We start from the raw sequence: 24951 nt of genomic DNA, 5'->3' as shown, positions 1-24951 counted from the left end.
AAGCCTAACATGACATTACAATAAATTTCAGATTTGATATATTATAATCTTCACTCAGGTAAGAACGGTTCAGGTGCCTCAGAGACAAAGCATTGGCAAGATATGATCTCGAAACCCAAACAAACTGTGGTACAATGGCATCGCTTGAAGCCCGAATAGATCTCGATCTGCGGCAAATATATTTAAATATATATATATATATATATATATATCAGAAGAAGATTACCAACTAAGATCTCAATGAAGCACACCTAAGATAAGCAGCATTTGAGTCAAAGCTTCAATTGCAGTAAAGCTGCATATACTCGTTCACGAGTATATATTTTCAAATTTGTTGAATTTTCTTGGCTTTATTAAACGTTGGTCTAAGGAATTTAAAGATCCTTTTATTACCAAGCAATTACTAATTTCGCTTGTGCGTCCTATCTTAGAGTATTGCTCAGTTGTATGTATCAGGATAGTATTGAATCTGTCCAAAAACAGTTTCTTCCCTTTGCCTTAAGGGATCTAAACGTCTACCGTCTAACCATAGTAGACTTCAGCTGATTAATCTTCCATCGTTAATGTGTCGCAGAACAGTTTTAGGATTATCGGTAATATTGATTCGTCCTTTTTGTTGATGCGACTTAAAATTTCTGTTCCGTCCGCTTCATGTTCATTTGTGCTCTAGGATTATTATTCGCACAGTACGTTTAATATTTTACGTGTTAATTATAATAAATAGTATCACGTCTTTTCCTTAGAGCTCTGTCTCCTTATAATAAAATCCTTGCTTTAAGCTTACCTTAGGAAAATTACTCGCAGTGCCCAGGTATAAGAACTGGTATGTATTTTGTTGCCAATGTTTGTGCAGTGATTTCACAATCCTATCCTATAGTGTATTTTGAGCTCTTCTTTTACTCTTTTTTTATCACTTATTCCTTTTTCTTTTCACTCTCTTATAATATTTTCCGTTTTCTTTACTAATTTTTATCTTATTCATGATTATAATTGTAATTACTTTAATTATATGTAAGCTCTTTTAATATTTATTTTAAGTTTTTCATTTAACAATTTCTGTTCTTCACAGTTTCAATAGTATCACTGATCATATTTGGCTGTGAAAAGCGGCATAGCTGGCCGGGCTGGCAGATAAAATACCCCCATCGGGTTGGTGATACTATTGTAATAATTTTCTGTACTTATTTTTGGCTATATAATTTTAGTATTAGTTGACTCCAGTAATGTCAATATCTTTTTAATAAATAAATAAATAAATATGAAGTGCTTCGATTTTTCTGATTACTTTTCCTTCCTTCCTGTTCCCATTTGCCACATTCAACAGCAAAATATGTCCAAATGATATTTACTTGTATAGAAAGATAAATAGTCCTCTAGATCTCAGAAACTACGTAGTCTTAGCTCAACCTCTCATTTCCTTATCCGATTACACAAGCCCCGACGCTGATCAATATAAAGAAATACATATCTAGATTCCAGTCTCATAATCGAACAGGAACGATTCTACGCATATAGAAACCCCTTAATTGACCTAAATGCTTCTTCCAGGTCACCCATACCTCCGCTTTGTACCTCGTGAACGAGTATTATAATGCTTAAGGAAAAAAGCTTTGCACTTAGCAGATATTGACTTCAATCAAGGTCTAATTCAAATCTGAATTATGAACTAGTAGTCAGAAGCTAGCGAAGTTGAACGAACAATTCATTGTGCAAAAAAAAAAAAATGTTTACTCCATCAAAATTAATATAAAGAAAAGGTTTTTCCTCATATTTTTTCTTAAAACTAAATCAGCTTAACCTTTTAATGATTTGTGCGTTATTTATATTTAATATAAACAAGTAATGGAAACGGAATTAAATTTAAAAGTTAATTTAAATCTAAAGAAACTTAATTAGCGAATCAATTGAAAAGAAAGTATATAATAAAACACACCAAGAAAAAAAAAAACACTAATATATGTATATACTAAAAACGTTGTTTGTTATTAATTAATTACGTACATATATATAAATATATATATATATATATATATATATATATATATATATATATATATATATATATAAGCAAATTGTTGTTTCTTTTATAATAAAAGAAAACGTCGAAAATAGTAAACTTTAATATATATATATAATTAATAAATTAGGCTGTAGAATAAAATAATAAACATATTTTTATTAGCAAATATTAGATGATAAAACGTGTTATTTAATATATATATTATATATATATTAAATTAAAAATATTTAAAAAAAAGTATATATATAACAGTATATATATAAATATATATATATATATCTAGTAGTAAAGAAATTAGCCAACCATTGCCGGAACACGCGTCTACTGAGAGATGGCTGCAGAAAAATAAAAATAAAAATCAAGAAGAAAACAAAAAGTGATGGATTGTTTAAGAGTTAAACAACAATTAAAAATATATAAATACGACAAAAAAAAAAATAAAAATAAAATAAAATAAAGTAAAAACAAACCAAAGTATATAAAATATAAATTGATGATGAAACAGAAAGAAACTGAGTTTAAAAAACGAAAAAATCGAAAATTCAACCCACCTTGAAATTACATATTTGTTATATACCTGTTAAATTATTATTAAAAAATCAATTTATGATACATTAAATTGCTGCAAATAAAAAATTTTTAACCTAGAAACAGAATTATTTAATTTTCATTGCAACTGCTAAGCGCATGATCGGTTACGGGTGTGCTTGCGTGTGCCAGTTCAAATGTGTCCAAATGTTATCCAATATATTTGCAAACGTTTGCTAGGAAACTACAAGCAACTATATGTACGTGGCTCACGTGAAAAGTCGATCTGTGTGTGCTATAAACAAGAAATTTCAGGTCTCTGACTCTTCTATGTGTTCTGCATACGGAAAGACGGGCGGATCGGCAGACAGACAGACATGGCTATATCGACTACTTGTTACATACATTTAAATAAATAATCGGGTTTGTGCGTTTTGTTTGTTCACCTTTAAAAACATTATATTTAAATTGAATTTATCATTCCTTTCTTTAAAGTTACAAATAGATTGATAATCTCTTAGAGATACAAATAGAAACGATTAGGCATTAGGTCTATAAAATTTTGCAAGTTTAATTTTAGGCTTGGATTATTATTATTCTCTTTTTAATTGTTTGTAATTTTTTTTTTTTTAATTTTAGTTTCAGTTGACGTGCAATTTTCAGAACATAAAGCGATTTTGTGAGGTATCGTGATTCGATCCATCTCAGTGTGGGTGTGTGTGTGTGTGTGGATGCGACGTGAAGCATATTTAGTAGATGCTGCCAATATTCGTATCATTTACTGTGTCCTCGATATCATATAACATTGTATGTAAATAATTATTATATAACTATAAATTTCCTTCAGGTTAGCTTTTATTTTTATAGTACATTCATATATATATATATATATATATATATATATATATATATATATATATATATATATATATATATATATATATATATATATATATATATATATATACTATATATATATATATACTCTGTCCGTGTAAAATCGCGTAGTGTATATGCATTCATCCATATATTTTAACAGAATATTCATCATTTTATACTCTGATTCCTCCGCCACAACTCCACACTTCTTTAAATTTATGAAAGAATATATTTTATTTTTCTGCAAAATTTACTTTGTTGCTAGTGTTCTGTTAAATTGTGTATTTTCGCTCTGCCTTAAAACTCGTTCTATCAGCTCGACGAGTATATATATATTAATTGGCTTCATCGTTGAATAATGAGTTTAAAAATGGATTCACACTCTTAACAGCCACGCCTGTATAAGAAAACAAAATTTATGTATATACAATATTTTATTATATATTTTATTTATTTGTTTACCTTTGCCTGCTGAATGGTCTTTCGAATCGCGCCATTTATAGAGCGACTCCTTTTGTATAACAAAGCCATCGTACAGTTCACCAAAAAGTTCGCTCAACAGCCCTGAACGAGACAAAAATTTCCAATATATTTTTCAAAATCAAAATGAATATGTTTTTTCCATACCTCTAGGTTGCTCCCAGCTATGCACGAGCAACTGTACTCCGTAAAGGCACTCGAGCTGAAGATCTTCATTAGAAGCGATAAAACGCTGAAAAACTGGTATGCAGAATTTTTGAAAGAGTTCTGGATCAAGCTTATAGCTATTATCCTTGTAAACGATTGCAAATTTGCATAAAGTTTCTGTCAATCCTCTAATAAACAGTTTATCGGCCACAACAATATTGCCCTGTTAAGTATTTATTTTTAAATATATTAAAAAAGAACATGTAAGAATGTTGTAATCGGTTGCCTTGAACGAGTAGCAGTTGTCGAATTTGCAAACTTACATTGATATAGTCAATAATTTCATCAGCAGTTGAGCCTTCCTTAAGCAACTGCTCAATATGATTTATCACATTTTGGACGTGTGTTTCGTGGGAATCGCGTTCTTCAATCACTGGCGTCTTCAATATATTTTCCACATATTCAAATCTCTATAAGGTATTATAGATTACAATATTATTATATATAATACAAACACATTTATATATCAGTAAAGTAAAACTTACATTCGATTTTATAAAATCACTAACTTCATTATCAGGCATGTAATCTGACCAGCGCATATTAAATTTTTTCCATATGCTGTGTGTGAAGCTAGGTCCTACTTCCCTTGTACAATATGTCAAAAAACAATGAAGAAACTTTTTACCCATTTTCAGTTGACTGCTGTCTAATGAATTTTTGTTCCACAAATCAGTTATCGACAAAAGTTTCTTGACTATTAATGGACCTAAATGCAAAAACCAATTATATATATTATACGATATATACGATATAATAATATGCACAAACCAGTGAACTGAAGAATATACAGCCACAATTCAGGAACATCAAACATTAAATCGGCAGCAGTGCTGAAAAATTCGTTGTATGCCAGTTTAAAATGTTCCGCGGAAATGTAGTTCTGCTGTATTAATTGAGCAATAGCGGTTGCAAGATGTGTTCTGTTTTGTTTGCCCACTTGCGCTAAATGCAAATATTCATTTAGTATGTAATATAAAAATCCACAGCGCTGCACTTCTGATATCCGTTGTATGCATTCAGCGACCATGAAATCAGCTTCAAGTATATCAGACAAAACAGATTTAAATAGTTTTAAATCGGACTCCGTTGGCACAATGAATGTTGCTGGCGGCGCGATGCCTTTAGTTGTTGAGTGAAGCTGAGATGCTGAGGTGCTAGCTGAGATTGAGCCACTTGATAAATTGGGCTGTTGCTGCTGCTGCTGTTGTTCAATGCCCTTATGTATGCCGCCCGCACTGCTTAAGGAAGAAGAACCTAGGGACTATTAAGGGAATGAATTGAGGATCAAAACTCTAGTAGTGTATATATATACGTACCTTGTTGGAAAGTCTGCTTGCTGGCGCTGGTTGAGTATATTTTGAGTGACTAGCAGATTTTTGCATGGAAGAGCTCATCATGCCACGATTTTGCGCATTTTGTGCAACGCGCGATGACGAATTCTCACGCGATCCTTGCGATGAACCAGTTCGTGAATGCATGCCTATAAAATCAGATATAACATTTATGTATATAGCTTAATTCAGCTATGGGTTGGTTATAGTATTTACTATACCACACTTACCACGGTCATTATATCGATCCCGCTCAATGGAACCTTTGTGATATGAACCCTTATTTCTGGGGCCACCACTACGGTCTCGATCCGTGCTACTTTTATTGTCAATTAATGACGAGAGCGGAGCAAATGAATTTGAAGGTGTTGTCGTTGGCGTTGTCGACGATTGTTTAATGGCATTGTTATTCCAGTTAATGAACTGATTAACGCCGCCCATCTTCTTGTTATCCAAATTTTGATGCAGCTGTAAATTCTGCAAATATAGCGAATTCAATTTTTTTTAAAGCAGATATCCTGCGACTATAGACAGCTATAATTCAGTGTATAACAGGAAACCCACGCACTCTCACATATTTATCGGTTCCCTTACTACACGACTGGATTCTTTTATACGTTCTATGGGAAATTTGTCTTTCTTTTCCTATGTGGGTTTTCTTCTTCGGGCCGTACAGAACATGGGATGAATTCTTATGAAATGAAAAACTCCAAACTCAACTATTTGAAATGAAGTAGTATATTAAAACAAAAATAACATTAAAATAAAACCTTACTGTTTCTATGGCTTTCAAGTACAATACAAGTACAATTACGAATTATTTTTGATTGAAAAGTGGAATGAGCCATGCACTAGAAAATGTATAAATTTATTCGGTAAACTGAAATACAGCTATATAGGAACCTCCGTCTTGATCAATAAGATATGTACTTAAATGGGCTGAACTACGCAGACTTCCACCCGTTACTTACAGCTGAGAAGACCATAGTCCTAGGGCATGATATAATAAACTCAAATTTGTAATAGGTGCTAGGCATAAAAAGTAAGGAGCGATTGGAAATGGACATCGTAATCGTAAGTTACTAACCAAACCCTCTAGCTTGATGCTATCCACAGCTTGGGAGCGGCTGCCTTTGCTAGTCTGAACATGCCACGTATTGTCGTCATTATTTCCATTTGAATGATTGCCATTGCCACTGCCACCAGCTCCGCTGCCGCTGCCAGTGCCGCTGTTTGATTGCTGATGTCTCATACTACTAACACCATCGCCGCCGCGTTGACTATGACTGCCACCATAACCGCTCGATGAACGTGCGTCGCCGAACCGTGCATCACGTTTGCCGGCACCGCCACTTCCACCCCCGTTGGGACTGGATGTTGACGTTGTTGTCGATATTGAGCTGCTATAGTTCATATATTGTGCAGATAGCTGTTCATTTTTAGCCTCCTTTTCAATTTGCCCCATTGTCTTAGGAGCCTCATTCCGGGTCGATTGCCACTTGTTTTTGCGCAAATCGATAACGTCCTGAAGCATAAATCGCACTCGGGAACTAACTTTGGCGCCATCCTTATTAGTTTTAGATACAATTTCTTGCATTCTAACTATTAAATTTTCCAGGGAATAGCAACGACCGGGCTCCTTCGCACTAACTGGCGTCTGCTCAAATTTAGCTCCAACTGTTGTCAGTAGCTTGCACAGGCATTCCAGCATATCTTCCGACTGCGGATTCAGCAGCGTATCGATACAAGAGTATATAATCTTTCCAGTTAACATTGAGATTTTAAAAAGTTCACCAATGAAACGCACAGTCCCGCCGGAACGACGACGTATTTTGCGCTCCTCCTCTTCGAGCAGTGCTTCCAGCTCAGCCTTTTCATTGGGATCATTACATTTTTTGATCTTCTCAATAATCGGCTGTAGTTTCCTCTCTTTTGCCGCGCCTTGCGAGACATTTTGAGTGAATTCTTTTTCCGTTTTATCGAGTAGTGCGTTACGAAAATGTTGTAAGTTCGATTTTGTGCCACTTTCCATGCGCTCATCGCGTGCCTTAACTTCGCTTATCAGGCGATGGCACAGTCTTGCATATGATACGGAAAAATTTGGTTCATCGATAGCCTTCTCGAAGACGAGCACAATTACCTCATCCATTTTCTCGGGGGTATCGATCTTGAGTTTAATTATCTCCTCAACCAATGTGTCAAATCTTTCTGGCGTTAGCTTGTTTAAAATTCCACGCACTTTACGGACAAGTTCGTCTTTTTCATGGATTGATTTGTTACCATCGGAGTTACTGCCGCTCGTCGAGTCCTGTTGGTGCTTATTATTTTGTAAACGTGGTCGCCAGGCATTTTCCGTCTCATTCAGTTTAACATCTTGGTTAAGTGATAGGTTGACATGGATCATACCTTTCATGCTGCTGCGACCGCCGCCACCGCTTTGAACACCGGACATTGAAGCCTGCTTGCCACCAAAATTATTACCAATCGATTCACTATTTCGACTGCTACCAATCATGCCAACCATCGATTGAACCCGCTTATTGTTATTATTGTTGTTATTATTATTGCTATTACGCATAAACATAGGCATTAGGTTTGGGTGCGGCAATATCGAGACATTTTTAACTTCGGGTTGAATACGTGAAGCCTTCGCCTCTCGCAACTGCAATAGTTGCTCGCGATCGTATTGCTTCTTACCACTTGGATTACTCGGCGACCATTGACCTTCATTGTAGTTGATCAACGATGCCGCGACTTCCGAGGTTTCCATTGCAACACCATCGGCGATAGCTTCTTGTTGTTCAGCAGCCGCTGATGTGTCCGTTTTTTTTGGCTCCACTACTTTTCCTATATCCGCATCCTTGACATTCTTGGCATCCTCTGCTGTTGCTAAGCTATTCGTTGATATCGTTTCCGTTAATGTTTCGTTTCTCTCATTTTCTTCTTTCACATTTTCCCCAATCGGTGTCGCTTCCAAGTCTGGCATTTGTTGCGCTCGATCAGTCTCATCGGGTGTGCTTTCATGTGAGCTAGTTTCTACTGGGACAACAATACGTTGTGCCTCCTCCCCTTCCACCTGGCCATCAGCTACAGTTTCGCTTAAATTAGTTGAGAGACTTGGCTCAGTTATATACATGCTAGATACGTTGTCAGACAATACAGAAACTTCACTTGTTGCGGTACCAGTCGAGCTCAGCTCGACATTCTCTGCCGTTGAGTCCACTTCGACTGCAATTACTGTAAGTCCTTGTTCGTTGTTGTCCTGTTGTTGCTGAGCCGCATCTGAGCTGTCACCTACTTCGACTATGTCGACAATTTGCTTTTCCGCTGTGTTTGCCGCCATAAACGGTGGATGTGATTCCTGTTGCTGCTGCTGCGGCTGTTTCTGTGACTTTTGTCGATGTTGTTGTTCTTCTTCTTCCTCTTGTGCAACAAAGTCTGACTGTAAATGTTGATTGGGGTCGTTCGCACTTTTAACGCTTGTTTTAGAAACATCATCTACTTTGACTGAAAAAATCGTTTTAACGGAAATTATTATTTTTTAAATATGTTTTAAAATCTTTTAAAATAATACTTGTAAAATATTTAAAAAACAATAATTTATAATACATATTTACATATATTTTATATATATAAATTTAAGTTAATTGTCTTCAATTTTTTAACAGCGGGGCTTAAATTTCTCTACTTGCAGCAAATTTAGTTTATTTTTTATGGGAATAAATCTTAAGGGGGCATTTATTAAAAACTAAATCAAAATATTGATTATTAATATTGAATGTAAGCCTCTATCATTTGCGACTTCGATTAGCGCTATTTCTTTACGGTGTAGATGGAATGATTACGAATATATATGCTTAATAAGCCTAAGCATGTGCATTACATCGCATATATACCAGCAATTAAATCTCAAATTAAAATAAATCTGAAAGAAGCTACCAGGTCAGGAAAGGATAGACAAAATCGACAACTCGATACACATCACGCTTGGGATCAGAAGAGGAGACTGCCCTGAAGTTAGTCTTGGAGCTCCAATACCAAGAGCAAAGATGAAATATCTTGGAGTTACTGTTGATAAAAGACTGACTTACGGTCCACACATAAGCCAAACAATCAACAAGAAAGAAAGCTCTAGTCGAGACTGCTCGATTACGAGATCTCCTAAAAAAACCCTTTGAGGAAGTGATATATCAATAATTCTCGGCGTCATTCTGCTTACACAAGAAACACACACTCTCGACACACATAGGCACGCATAAACACGCATGAGCTGCAGTGTGGGCTAACTATGGGAACTTTATCTCCATGAAGATCATGATTCTAACACTAAAATACATTTGCGAAAGCAGAATACGCCTTTTACAAACTTATGGATTACTGATTTTCGTTAATGTTTTAATCGATAACAAAATAACGGAAGAAATTATCAATTTTTGAAAAAAAAAAAAAAGCTCGATATGCGCGTGGTCTATACCTAGGACAAAAATTTCTAGTCCCCGGCTTTTATATCCTCTGAGATCGACGCGTCTGAACATACGGACAAACGGACAGACGGACAGGACTATATCGACTCAGCTCGTTGCCCTGCTCAAGAATATTATACTTTGTGGGGTCTGCAACGCCTCCTTCTGCCTGTTACAGACATTTAACATTTAACATAACCATTATACTCTGATTTCCCATTTTCAATGGCATGTCTTAGTCGAGAAGTCTGGCGGTTTGAAAAACAATCTGTATTGCAATCCTAAAAAAGTTTTTTTTTAGAAACAACCACATAAAATAGTTTGAGGCGCTACGTTCCTATGAAGACAGGTGAATTTATTAACTATTGTAATCAAAATTTATATCACAGATATAACTGATACGCGAGCACCCATAGATACATATTGGCGAAATCGACTTTAAAATGCCTGTAAAAACATAAAAAAAACTCTGTCTGAAATTTTGGAATAACATTCATTTGATATATTTAAATAAGATGGTAAAATCATTTGTTTAACTTTTTGATTCTAAATTCAAGTTTTTCAGATGGATACATAAAAAGAGCTATGTATCCAGTTTTGCTCGTTTTAAACTTTTTAAAAATATTTACTATTTTTAATATTTTGTCCAAAGATCTTTAGCTTTAATCACACTAGCAATGCGCTTAGGCATACTTTCCACCACTTTTCCAATGCATGCGAAATTTCGCTCAACTCCGCCTGGATCCGACACTAGAACCCCTTCATCCCAGTCGGTGGTGTATCTTACATTTTAATGGGGTTCAGGTCTGGCATTATGCATATTCAGCTTTCCCTGTTGCCGGTGCTAATTATACTCCTTTCTGTCAGACTGGTAGCGATTTATTTTAGTATCATCCGACCAAATAACCCTCTTTCAATCTATTCGGTTCGGTATTCGGTTCGATTTCTATGGTCTTTGTAGAATTTAAGGCGATCGAGAATCTGCAAAAGCATAAGCTCAAACACCCACACCTGAACCGCATTAAAAATTTATGGGCATTGGTTAATAAAAGGCTCTCAATATAAGATATACCACCGACTGGGATGAATGGGTGTTAGTCTCGAATCCAGGCAAAGTTGAGCGAAATTCCGCATGCCTCCTGCATGATTTTACCAACTTACGTAAATATATCAAATGAATTTAATTCCAAAATTTCAGACAAATTCATGAATTTGTTATGTGTTTACAGACATTTTAAAGTCGGCTTGGCCAACATGTATCCATACGTGCTCGCCACTGTATATACACATCTATGCGTGTATAGTTGCTATCACATATATATATATACATGCATACACACACTTGTACACAGACCTTTAAACATATTAAACGTACCAATAACTTCTTTTCTGCTATAATATTTATTATCCCATTACTTTGTATCACAGCTGAGATAGTTGGCATCCGTTTTGGTAAGTAGTTTTACGATAAGATTATGTTTATGAAATAAAGCGAGAAGTGAACAGTAAATGTGTTTCCATTTCCTGCTGATACAGCAAAAAATGTGATAATTAACTGTTAAGTTGTAGGAGAGAGCTTTGCACTCATTTATTGCTCCTTTCTTTTAAGTACGAAATACTCATGAGCATATGTTCTTTTCTCTTGAGACAATTGCGTGCATGTGCAAGTGTTTGTGTGTGTTTGCCGTCCAAGCAATTGTCGCGATGTTGCCTAGCGCTATAGATAGACACACAAATAATATCGAGTCGCACCAACACAAACACAAACCAAACGATCGCATCGAACAGCTAGCGGACCGGCTGCGGTTTAAACAACAAGCAGCGAAGGCCGCAACTGAAATACTCTGCATGCGTCAAGGGAAGCAGAGTCAGATCATGCGACAACGACTACTAGCCCCACCAGTGCCATCACCGGCAGCAGCAGCAGCAAAAACAACCTCATAAACATGTATAGTAGAAAAAGCAAAAGTAAAAGCTCATGCACCACTTCTCACTCTAGCGGACCCACGCACACACAAGCACAGGCCATAGATGTGTGAGTGCGTATGGACTCACGCATTCATAAGACATGCTCATCCATACCACTAACCAGAGAACACATAGACTAGACAACTAGTGGAAAGCTTTTTGCACGCTTTTTTTGAGGCTTTAGCACCCCAGACAGCTTTGGACTCGCTCGGCTCCTTACTTTTAGGTTCGAGCTACGAAAAAATACGAACGCACAATCATTTCGCTTCATGCGCTCGACCGAGATGGTCAACTTTTGAACAAAAGATCCCTCTATGCTCAATGTTTCCCTTGCTCTCTCTCTCTCTCTCGATGCTCTCTGCTCTCTCGAATGTGTATATGTATGTATACATGTGAGGCTCACATTGTGAGCACAAGCAGCAGCTCACGAAAATTGAAATTTCTTCGCAGCAATAACCCATGCCTTCCCTTATGTGTGAAGAGTATACCGAACTTTTCAAACCGTTTGCCATGTGTTTTCGTTATTATTTGTGGGAAGGGTATAAAAGGGTTGGTGCGCATAATGAAAATGTTTTCGCGACGAGCATGCACACACACACTGTCCCTTGCTACATGTACTATGTACTGCATGTGAGCACAAGTAGCGCTCACAAGAATTGAAATTTCTTCGCAACAAGAACCCATGTCTTCCCTTCTGAGTGAAGAGTATACCGAACTTTTCAAACCGTTTGCCATGCGTTTGCGTTATTATTTGTGGGAAGAGTATGAAAGCGTTGGTGCGCATAATGAAAATGTTTTCGCGACGAGCATGCACACATACACTGTCCCTTGCTACATGTACTATGAGCATTTGTATGCCTGTGTGCAAAGCCCTTGCTGGCTATAGCAATTTGAAATCCTAGCATTTGCATTTGGTCGATCTTGTGAAGTGCTCACACTTACATAAATATGTTTGATTGTGTGTACGCAGGGGCCGCGATGCTCACAAATGATGGGGTAATCATTGTAGAAGCAATTCAGTGCCTTTATATGTATGTGCGTGTGTGTATGTTTATAAGTGTATGCATGCGACATGAGCATTGCCGTGTGCCCACGACAACTTAGAATTATGTGAACGATTTTGGGTTTTAATTGAAGAGGCGCGCTTACATTTAAGTAGATGATTTTTTTTTTGTTTCAATGGTCGTGGGTTTGCCTATCAGAATGATATTTGCTAAAAATGTAGTACCTGATCAATCCCAGTGGCCAAATTGGAATGCGATTTTCGATCTCTTGTACCTGCACATATACAGGTGAAATTTACCTTTTTAATAAGAAGCATATGTATGTACATACATACATATACTGACTAAATGGACCCATTTTAAAGGGTGCAAATGTTAGATGTCATAAAAATCATGCAATTAAAAAATACCTATAAAAGTAATAGGAAGTGCACTTGTTACTTTAGTTAATCATCTACTTAAATGTAAGCGCGCCTCTTCAATTAAAACCCAAAATCGTTCACATAATTCTAAGTTGTCGTGGGCACACGGCAATGCTCATGTCGCATGCATACACTTATAAACATACACACACGCACATACATATAAAGGCACTGAATTGCTTCTACAATGATTACCCCATCATTTGTGAGCATCGCGGCCCCTGCGTACACACAATCAAACATATTTATGTAAGTGTGAGCACTTCACAAGATCGACCAAATGCAAATGCTAGGATTTCAAATTGCTATAGCCAGCAAGGGCTTTGCACACAGGCATACAAATGCTCATAGTACATGTAGCAAGGGACAGTGTATGTGTGCATGCTCGTCGCGAAAACATTTTCATTATGCGCACCAACGCTTTCATACTCTTCCCACAAATAATAACGCAAACGCATGGCAAACGGTTTGAAAAGTTCGGTATACTCTTCACTCAGAAGGGAAGACATGGGTTCTTGTTGCGAAGAAATTTCAATTCTTGTGAGCGCTACTTGTGCTCACATGCAGTACATAGTACATGTAGCAAGGGACAGTGTGTGTGTGCATGCTCGTCGCGAAAACATTTTCATTATGCGCACCAACCCTTTTATACCCTTCCCACAAATAATAACGAAAACACATGGCAAACGGTTTGAAAAGTTCGGTATACTCTTCACACATAAGGGAAGGCATGGGTTATGCTGCGAAGAAATTTCAATTTTCGTGAGCTGCTGCTTGTGCTCACAATGTGAGCCTCACATGTATACATACATATACACATTCGAGAGAGCAGAGAGCATCGAGAGAGAGAGAGAGAGCAAGGGAAACATTGAGCATAGAGGGATCTTTTGTTCAAAAGTTGACCATCTCGGTCGAGCGCATGAAGCGAAATGATTGTGCGTTCGTATTTTTTCGTAGCTCGAACCTAAAAGTAAGGAGCCGAGCGAGTCCAAAGCTGTCTGGGGTGCTAAAGCCTCAAAAAAAGCGTGCAAAAAGCTTTCCACTAGTTGTCTAGTCTATGTGTTCTCTGGTTAGTGTCCATACTCAGAGAGGCAGACAGACACATGTCCACACACTCAGCCATTCTGGCCAAAGCACGTGTTGACGTGCGGGTGCGCTCCGATGAAGTTTAACATATTCAATGAACCAACCACTTAATGATGCGATTGCTCACAATCTTCAGATAGAGAGAGAGAGCGAGACTGAGAGAGTGAAGAGAATAATCTACAGTTTGATTTGGTACTGAAATAATCGCACATGGACATTGGTCTCTCGACCGTATAAAAGCATTTGTAGTAATAACATGATCGATAACATTACTTTAGCGATTGACTATAATACCCACCCAGCAAGCATTTGGAAGACTGTTTTAACAGAAATCGTCTTGATGAGTCTTTCTTGAGTCCTCTTGACAATTAAAAAACGACTAATCTCCTGGGCGATCGAAAGAAGACTCATAAATGACCCTTCCATATGCTCAAAGTATGATTGCTTTGAAATACAAAAACAAAATGCAAAGCAATCGCCAAATGAGCATGCAGGTGATTAAATATGATCATTGCTTGGTTTTGCTTTATTACTATGCAATCATATTCTGCTTGCTTGGCTGATCCAAAAGCGATTCTTATCTAAGCTTATATCTAAGTTAAACGGTACTTTTTCTTAAGCACATGCCGAAATGTGAAAATTTTGTCATTCGATTGTGAAAGTGCAAGTGAAGTGCAAGTGCAAAGTGCAAACATACATAAACATTATATCAAATAAAAAGGTGATTGTGTCAGTCGAACAATTGCGTCGCGTGGCCAAAAGAGAGGCTTATAAACTATTCTTTTTATTAATTAATATTTTCCCTTTTAGATATTACTAATGAAAAATATAAATGCACGGACAAAGATTTGAATACGGAGCTACAAAAGCATTTTGTCCATGCCAATGACAGGTTGGCGAAGCGTAGGCGATTAGAGTAATATAAAACATACATGTAAATAATATTGTAATTATTTTTTTTATTATCTACATTAAATCAATTATTTATGTTTTTTGTTTTGAATTTCTATGTTTTGTTTTGTAACTATTTACTTTCTTTAGTAGTTATTTTTTAAGATAATATATATATATATATATATATATATATATATATATATGTATATATATTTTATGAAAATTATATTAATAAAAAAAATAATTTTCGTTTCAAATTATTGAAAATTTCATTCAAATATGATTCAGAAATGATTAAATTAAGACTCTTTTTTGATTAAAAGATGACTCGTGGAAGACTCTTTTATGATTAAAAAAAAGAGTCATAAGCGACTTATCAAAAAGAGTCGCAGCTAGGGTACTATTTTCTCCCGACTTAACAGTTTTTTATGATCAGAAAATGAGCGCAAATATGACTATTTTCAATCGTCGCGCGAGTCTTTTAAGACTAACTTATGCTCTGTTAACTCAAAAATGCTGGGTGTATACACACTGTACTCATTGAAAAAGGAAAATGAACAATGGCGAGTACTGGCATAACCTAATCATGTTTGCTCTGTTAGTAATCAATGTCTATCTATCTGTCCGTCCGTCCGTCTGTATGTCTCAGAATTTAAGAATATAAATTCAATAAAGTACATATAAATACACATTAACAATTTGGTGACTCTACTGTTTACTTCTGAGATCAACGCGTTCAAACATACGGACAGACGGACAGAGCTAAATCGACTCAGCTCGTCGCCCTGACCAAGATTATATATACTTTATGAGGCCTGCCTTCTGCCATTTTAATGTTATAATCACGATCTTTATGGAGATAGTTCATCCACAGCAAAAGTTATTAAACAATTAAGTTCCAGGAAGAACTCCACACTGCAGCCTATGCGTGCTCATGCGTGCGTGCGTATGCCTGTGTATAGGGGTGTGTGTGTGCATGTGCGAATAATTATTAAAATATCAGTTGCTCGAAGGGTTCAGGGCATCTCGTGGTCGAGAAGCCTCGACTAGAGCTTTCTTACGTGTTTAAACATTTATTTTTGTTTATTTCATAGAATTTCGGTTTTTGTTAAATTCCACCCCCTTTTCCTAATTCACCCCCTTATTCATAAATTTCTAGAAGGCATATTTCAAATACTAGAGACTTATGCTTTGGCAAATGCACGCAATCGAATGCTATAATCACTATCTGCAAGTTTCTTTAAGATAGTCCATCTACAAAAATAGTTATTTAATAAGGAAGTTCCCGTAGTAAGCCCAGGATGCAGCCCATGTAAATTTATACGTGCGTGCGTATGACTGTCTAACTGCGTTTGTATATGCATGTATTGTTTCTGATGTAAGCAGAAAAGAAGCGAAATATCAGATGCTGGATGTTGTTTCAGGGGATTTCGTACTCGAGCAGTCTCGACCTGTGCTTTCTAGATAAGTTCAAGCTTTTTACATGGCAATGGATTAGTTTCGGATTTGTATCTCGTTTCTAGAGCAGCGAAATGGCGCTGTTGGCAAAGGCAATGCATCTTCTCTTATTATTTGAGGTTGGATACCCCCGATGTTGAGTACTATTCAGCTTCTCTATTAATAATGACGCGAGCATGTCTTAGGGTACCATAAAGACATAACTGGGTATATCTAAAAACCCAGTAAATTCGTGACTGAAAGTTCTCTTAATAGGTACACACCGACTAGATTTAAACAACTGAAATTTAAATTTGATAACTGGAACAAAAATGTCCTAAATTGTCATAACTCTAAATACGGCTTCCATTGCACTTCTGTCTTGCTCTTAGACGTCTGCATGATTACATTCATAACAAAGCCACATTGAGTACATTCAAATTGAGTAGAATATGATTGAGTGAAAAGGACAGAATGAGACGAATGTGTATACTACTGTTTCGCAAGACGAACATATTGTGTCTCATGCCGAATGACTGAGTATAACGAAAGAAGAGCAAAGTGAAATGAAAACTTTGAAAACACTCGAACTACTCAAGTAGTTCGAAGAATATTTTGTGTATTCATTTTGTCTTTGAGAAATTATGAGCAGACGTGCGAAATGGAAGCGGAAGCTGCAGGAAAAAATGTATGTATTTTTCGGCAAATACCAGCGTGTTGTTTTTGTCTTTTGTTTTGTTTAAAGCTGGTGTTTTTGTTTTACTAACAAAATGTGTAGTTGTGACCGTCTATATATGTTTTCTGTGTTGATATTCGCAGATTTAATATTTTTATTTTTTTATTTTTAAATTCTAATATTATTAATTAATTATTTGAAATAAATATATAAGTTAAAAATTCCACAAAAAAAAAAAAAAATACATTGCACACATATTTCTGTATTTTTTCCTCTTTCTTTTAACAGATACACACAGCAGAAAACAGCTGACAATATTCGAATGTATTCAATATACAACATTTAATAGCTTCTGCTGCTCACTCACTCACTTCGTTTCTTTTCGGCTATATTTTTGTGCTGCCGGGAGAAACACGAATTCAGTCGCTCACTCATTTTCATTTCGTTTTGTACAAGTTTTCACTCAATTCAATGATGACTTTGTACAGTTGAATGTGCTTTTTTTGCCATTCATGCAGACGTCTAATTGTTACTCATTCACAGACCACAAGTAGGGAAACTCACATTATTTCGTGAATGAGTAGAAAAAAAATTTGAACAAGTGAGAAGGCTCCAGTCGAGACTGCTTGACTGGAAGATACCCTGAACCCTCTAAGCTACTCACTCTGCACTTCTTTTATGCATCCACACGCACGTATAATCACGCGCTCTACTAACTGCGCAGTAAGCAGCGACAACGCTTGGGCTGCGCTGCAGTGTGGGCAATATTTTGATAAATTATTAATTGAATAATTAATAATTAATAATTGATTATATGATTAAAATGTGCGTACATTCAAAAGCACAAGTCTCTAGTACTTGAAATATGTTTTTTACAAATTGGGGGCGAAGTGGTATTCCAAATTTGTAAATTACAAATTAAATCTTTGTATCCATTAACTTTATATACAACGCAAATTTCAAGTCTCCAGGTCTAAAAGTGTTCAAATTAGGCTGAAAAAAAAAACAAAGTAGATTTTTCGATTTTTCTCAATAAAAAAGTTATCGGATGAGTTATCGAAAAAATAAGATAAACTTGTACTGCCTATGGTATACACGAGTATGCATGGAAAATTTCAGTTCTCTAGCTCTTATATCTTCTGAGATCGGCGTGCTCAGAGGGACGGACGGACGGACAGATGGACAGGGCTATATCGACTCAGCTTGTCGCCCTGATCAAGAATATATATACTTTATGGGGTCTGCGATGATTCCTTCTGCCTGTTACACACTTTTCACAAAACCATTATACCCCGATTTCCCATTTTCAATGGGTTCATGGTATACAAATGATTTCTACAATATTGCATATAAATAATGGAGGTGAGGGCGCCATGGTATGTATATAAATTATTATCGGACTACTTACACGAAGAGAAGGCAGACGACGACGAGGACTCGGATGCATCTTTCGGGGGGACTATTGGAATTCTAAAAAAAAATATATATTTTTAAATAAGAGTATTTTACTGTAGCTAAATATCACAGTAGCAACGACTGTATCGGTAGTTATTAAACTTACTTTTTACTTTTATTTTTCTGGGAACTCGGCAATATTTCTACAGATGGTGCATCAGACATGGCTGAGACCACTGGAGTCTGTCCAACAATTATATCCTGGCGTTGAGCGGGAATTTGATCTAAAAAAAGATAAACATCAAAGTCATTTATTTAACATTTATTTTAATTCGAAAATAACAAAAATAAAACAAGTGAGAACGTTGCAGTCGGGCGTTACCGGGCTATTTTGTAGCTAAGTTTCGCTATAATACTGTAGAAAATGCAGTTTTTCCCTATTTGCCACGTCCCTACTGGGCGTAGACACCTCATTTTTAGTCAGTTCTTAGAAAAAAAAAGCAAAGCTTTTTGGTCTTGGGTGATCAGCCCGAGCACATATACAAAATTTGAGGTCTGTGGCATCAATACTGTCCAAAATATAGCAGAATTGAAAAAATCACTATATCTTCAGGTCCGATTTGCCACGCCCCTAATGGGCGTAGATATAAATTTTTGCCTTTAGACTTTATAGAATCATAGCATTAGCTGATGTGCAAAATTTCAGCGCTCTAGCTGTAAAACTCTTGGAGATACAGTTTTATCCGATTTGCCACGCCCCCAATGGGCGTAGATATATCCGCCATAGCTCGTGATCTTGGGATTGCGGATCTGTATTCCAAATTTCAGCTTTCTAGCTCTTTAATTAATATGATTTCTGGCACATCGGGAAAATTTTAACACAAAACCAATCACGGTAAGCTTGACTAAAAAGGCAATATAAAGTATGGGTAATGAATTAAATAAATTCCTTTTAGCCACGATGAACGTGTTCGTCGTTTTGCTCCGACAGATACCATGTACATAAACAGACTACAGGGTATACAAATAGCTAATTTGATTGTTACCTAATTTGTACTGAATATTGGGCCTCGCTTCTGGGCCTTGAATTAACACGCTGCTGGGGGGTAAACAGATGCCGCCAGCATCTGGCTGGGTAATGCACATTGAGGCATCTGGATGCGCGACGACAGCTGATGTCGTTAAAGACGGAGCAGCAGATGCAATCGCAGTAGCAGCAGCAGCCGCTCCTGCTTCCTGATAGTCACTCTCCGTACTCGCATTACTCTATAAGTATTAAATTTGTTAGATATTTATATTTATCTCAATAGATATTATTTCTTACCTTATCCAGCTCATCAAGTATGTTCTTTTTTGTTGTCGGATCGATAATCTGTAAACGATGCTGGTGTCGACGCCTACTAGGCTGCGGCACTGGCACAGGTTGGGGAGTCACATTAGATGACATAACACCAACCATTGGCGGAACACTAACGTTGACACCCACACCCACTTGACCACTCGCTGTTCCACCAACACCAATAACTGTATTAGCGCCTGGCTGTACAGCACCTGTTAGCAATTGTAATTGAGATGGTGTCGCACCACCAGGACCAGCCAGCGGTCCATTGGGTCCACCGGGCTGCACAGATTGCATTGTATTGCCTAAGTTCGTGTTAACCGCAACGCCACTACGTGAATGCGGCGGCGGCTGTTGCTGTGGCAATGGGGAGAGATATGGATAGGTATAATAGGGTATGGGCGTGTGCGTATATTGTAAATGTGGCGCCGGATACGCTGGTTGTCGCTGGCCATATTGTGGGTAATTCTGCAATACCATATTCGGGTACATCGGTGGCATATGAACATGGGGGGCGCGGGCTCCACCGCCAGTGCCGCTGCCACGTGGCGGATTTGATGCTGCCTGTGGTCCACGATAAATTCCACTTTGTTGATTTGAACGACTGTTTCCAGAACTGTTGTTGCCAGTCGAAACATACTGTAAAATGCAATTAGTAGTTTTAGTTCTTAGTCTTCTAAGCGCCCTCCAGATCACACACATATATTTCAAATGGACGACTATGACTAGCGACCATATAATAACCATAAACATCCTGTACAATCTATTCGAACTAGATAACATGTATACTAATACTAATACTAATATGAATTGCTCTGGCAATGGGACCAATTGAAGAGACCAATTACCTACCTATTACAATTAGAAGAGACATTGAATCCCCAAATCTGTTTGTTATGTCGGTAGCTTATATATGATTCAAATATATATATATATATATATATATATATATATATATATATATATAAATACAGTAGAATCCGGTTATAGCGACACTCAAGGGACCGTCGATTTTACGTCGCTATACCCGGAGGACGCTTTAACCAGAAAGAGTAAACAAAATTTTGTTTTTCATATTTTTTACGGTTGCCATGTTCGTAATAGCTTTTACTATAAAACAATTTAAATTTTTAATCATAACAACCATTTTTTATAAACTTATTTCAATAACATGGTTTAGAAACATTTTTGTGACGTCGGCGTCGTACTTTGTCTCCCTTCCTCTCTCTGTCTTAGCAGCATTTGTGGCGTTGCTACGCACACAAGCATGGGTACTGATCACTGATCAATACATACTTGCATACATTTCTAACAGAGTCTTTTTATGCTGAAATTTGTTGTCATTATTTCGCGATTTTTTTTTTTATCACGTCGTAATAACCGGTGATTGACTCAAAAATATAAAAAAAACGTCGGCATAAGCGGATTGTCGTTAAAAGCGGAGGCTCTTTCATATAAGTTTGTATGGGGACCAACTAAGATATCGAGTTTTCGTCAACATAGCCGGTTGGACGCTTTAAGCGGAGTCGGTATAACCGGATTCTACTGTATATATATATATATGCTTACTATATATAGGTGCGGAAGACTGCAAAATACTCCCATTTTCTGATTTGATATAAATATTATATATATCCTATGTATATATTCTTTCCACGCCCCTTGTGGGTGTAGATATATCCGACATATCTTTTTGGTCATGGGTGGTCAACCCGAGTATATATACCAAATTTGAAGTCTCTAGCTTCAATAGCGCCGAAAAAAATGCGTTCATATAGACAGACGGACGGACCGCTAGACGGACATTGCACAAAACCAATATATATTTCACTTTCATGAATGAGTATAAAAATACAAGATCTGTGCTTTCTACGGTATTTGATTTGCCATGCCTACTTTGGACTGTAACATATAACTGATGGAACTATAATACCCGGAATTCGCATATTCAACTGATTCTGGGTATACAGCAGAAAGAGAGTTGCCTACCTCTTGGGATGTTTGTTGAAAATTACTGTTCGATAACAGATTATTGTTCTTGTAATCGTATTTTCTATTATCGATACAACTGACGTTTATACCGACGCCGACACTAACCCCAACCGCCCCCAACAGACTTTTGTCATGCATATAGGCAGAGGGATTATTCGATGAGCCGAGTGTTAGACCATGAGAATTGGCCAGAGTTATGATGCTTTGGTTGCTGCCATTGATAATGCTACTGTTGTTACTGCAACCATTATTACTATTGTTGCCGACCCCAGCAACAGTTGTCAGTTGCTGTTGTTGCTGTTGTTGACTGTTATTTGGACCGACTGGACTGGAATTGGAGATGTCCGATAATAGACGACATTTTGTTTCGATAATTCCACTATTGCTACCGCAAGCAGCAGCAGCAGCACGATGTCCTGTTAGATTATAAATGGCGGCTGTATTCAAGTCCTGCTGAATCGTTGCCGAATTCAGATTTAATTGGCAATTGTTAACAGCCATTATATTGCCGCCGCTACAGATAACTGTTGTCGATTGCTGCTGCTGTGCGTTAACAGATGTTAATGGCCTGTTAACGACATTTGCGTAGCTTTGCTGCTGCTGCGACTGTTTTTGTTGTTGTTGTTGCTGTTGTTGATGTTGCTGTTGTTGATGTTGCTGCTGTTGATGTTGTTGTTGATGTTGTTGCTGCTGCTGCTGTTGTTGCAGATGTGTCTGATGTACCATGTGAGCCGTCGCTTGTTGGGCATTTGTTGGCGTTGTTGCAGCTGTTTTTAGTATGGAAACAACATTGTAAGCCTTGTTTATCTGAAACTGTGGCTGTGACGTACTATGTTGCTGTTGCTGTGGCTGTTGCTTTGTAGCAGACATTTGCGTTGCGTACTTTTTAGTCTTTTTATTTGTCGGTAATATCTACAACAGATTTAAGCAGCGCCCAATCATCATTGGATAGTGGAAATATTTACAAGATATATATATATAAAAAAAAAAAAAAAAAAAAAAAAAAAAGAAAACCCAACGAAACGAGCAACTAAATAAAAAAGCCAATAATAAAAAACATCCATATATTGACGTCATACATAAGTAGGAGATTGTGTGCTTCCTTTTATATATGATAATATGTTCGGCATTTATATGAACTGCTTATTTATTAAATCAATAGTTTGAAGCAATTTCAATTTTATTTTTGTTGCAGGTGGCTCCTAGATAGTAGTAGTTCCTAAACTAACTATATTAGAAATCAAAACTAATCGATGACTATTTTGAAATATAAAACACTTTCATAAAGCAATTTTTTGTTCCACATCTTTACAGATGTAGAGAGAAATATGATTTACAAATCAGATTTGATGGGCTTACTATATATTTCGAATATTGTAGAATCTTCAAATGGTAATTATTTTAATGATAATAAACTATTATTACCACCTCAGAATTTTACGGATATGTGTAGTCTGATGCTTGTTACCTTAAGTATGCTGGTCAGTGTTATCATTGTATGCAAATCAGTTACTAAACATAAGATTTAGATAATATGAACAAATCAATTTCTCGTTGCGAAAATGTTATCGAAAGAGATTTAAACTAAGTTATTCTTTTAGAGTGAGAGCAACACATATACATATATGCATATAAGAATAAAAGTAAAAATATAAGTATAAATAAGCCAGTAGAGGCAATTAATATGGGAGCTTACCATATTTTGGGGCTGCATGGCTTTAGCAATATCGGCTTGTGTTGATAGTGTTGGAGCAGATGGTTGCATTACGAATTGACCAATCCGTTTGTTATCGGAAGTCGTCAATCGGTTTATTATACCGTTTTCTTGGCGATCTCCGGGATGACTTTAGACCCCGTTTAGCAATCTGTCACACAACCATTTGATTATTCTTCTGTGAATACTAATATTATTATTATAAATGTTGATGCAGATTATGATGGCTCGTACCTGCAAATATGTTGTCGATATTATATACAAAGTAGTTCGGCGAGGCAATTCTAATAAGTTTGGAAAGAGTAGTCAGCCTGCAAATTTTAAAATCATATGCATTATTTTATAGTCTACAGCAAAATATTGAATTGATATTTTAAATACATAATTTTTAAATATTTAACATTTATGTTTGATAAAAAATTAAAATTGATTAAAAATTAATTAGCAGTAATGCTTTGCATTTTCTTTAACTGTTTAATCATGCTTTTACTACATACATGTATTTGCCGACGTTGCGACGTTGGCGCACATGCGACCGACAGGGAAGCGCGAAGTGAGAGTGAGGAGAAGAGAGGGAGATAGAGAGATTACCTGAACAAAACTCGAACGACGGCGACACACAAAGAAAATGGAATAGTTAAAAAAAACTGTTCGAACTTTCTGTGTTTTGCGCTCTAATATTGAACTTTAAGTTAAACGATTTCCTTAACACTAATTTTCAAAAGATACACATTGTATTTGCATTATTGTTAATTATTTATATGCAATTAGAGAGCGCAACGTCAACTAATTGCATTGTGGTAAGAAATGTCATCATGTAATTTTACTTTACGTCCGTTTTCGTTCTCAAAATGTATTTTACCTGAAGCACTAGAATATTGAACCACTTATATACAATATTAAAAACAATTATCGCACTCTTTATATTGACTTGGACAGTAGTAAACTAAGATCTACTCGCCTTTTTTATGTTTATTTTCAAAAACAAATTTTCTATCAATTTCATTCCACATGCAATGTGCTGCCTTGGAATGGTAATATCTATCAATATACATCGATATATTTTGTATCAGACATTGACATGGTTGATCCCACTAGTTATCGATGTCTGTT

At 36.5% G+C, this 24951-nt stretch overlaps 2 protein-coding genes and 1 long non-coding RNA gene across 16 annotated transcripts in view; 2 read left to right on the top strand and 1 right to left on the bottom strand.

Moving 5' to 3' along the window:
- The window catches only part of Syt7 (Synaptotagmin 7), a 14839-nt gene extending 11543 nt beyond the window's left edge, over positions 1–3296 (top strand). For all 5 annotated transcript variants that reach the window (XM_089472852.1, XM_089472851.1, XM_089472849.1 and 2 more), the window contains one exon: positions 59–3296. In XM_089472852.1, the coding sequence (XP_089328978.1) occupies positions 59–159 (101 nt within the window). In that variant the 3' untranslated portion in view covers positions 160–3296. The remainder of the gene's footprint in view (positions 1–58) is intronic.
- eIF4G1 (eukaryotic translation initiation factor 4G1) lies at positions 3118–24951 on the bottom strand. Of its 10 annotated transcripts, XM_089472843.1 has the most exons (18): positions 24800–24951; positions 24073–24149; positions 23821–24016; positions 22955–23036; positions 22122–22891; positions 20118–20771; positions 19840–20059; positions 18960–19077; positions 18807–18868; positions 6536–8955; positions 5679–5925; positions 5434–5597; positions 4886–5378; positions 4600–4823; positions 4378–4524; positions 4055–4277; positions 3890–3991; positions 3118–3824 (listed from the first exon to the last, which is right to left on the bottom strand). In XM_089472843.1, exons 3-18 carry the CDS (start codon positions 23887–23889, stop codon positions 3763–3765), a joined length of 6057 nt encoding a protein of 2018 aa, XP_089328969.1. In that variant the 5' UTR covers positions 23890–24016; positions 24073–24149; positions 24800–24951; the 3' UTR covers positions 3118–3762. The 10 variants fall into 10 exon arrangements, with proteins under 10 accessions (XP_089328969.1, XP_089328963.1, XP_089328962.1 ...); XM_089472837.1 differs by having other exon boundaries at positions 22122–23036; positions 23821–24025; XM_089472836.1 differs by having other exon boundaries at positions 22122–23036.
- Positions 13506–15394, top strand: LOC149268317 (uncharacterized). The gene is made up of 2 exons (XR_016270812.1): positions 13506–15112; positions 15202–15394. It is a non-coding gene; the product is annotated as an uncharacterized LOC149268317 (long non-coding RNA).

Source organism: Drosophila arizonae, chromosome 6 (assembly GCF_054131065.1).
Source record: "Drosophila arizonae isolate 15081-1271.41 chromosome 6, UAZ_ARI_1.0, whole genome shotgun sequence".
NCBI lineage: Eukaryota > Metazoa > Arthropoda > Insecta > Diptera > Drosophilidae > Drosophila > Drosophila arizonae.
This window is presented reverse-complemented; position numbering and strand designations above follow the sequence as displayed.

Bases quoted from the DNA above. Each gene is read 5' to 3' on its own strand.
- eIF4G1 (XM_089472837.1), bottom strand. From the start codon at position 23,889: ATGCAACCATCTGCTCCAACACTATCAACACAAGCCGATATTGCTAAA. The intron at 20,772-22,121 runs GTAGGCAACTCT...TGCATTTTACAG, and splicing joins TTCAACAAACATCCCAAGAG to TATGTTTCGACTGGCAACAA. The intron at 4,525-4,599 runs GTAAGTTTTACT...AATACCTTATAG, and splicing joins GTGATTTTATAAAATCGAAT to AGATTTGAATATGTGGAAAA.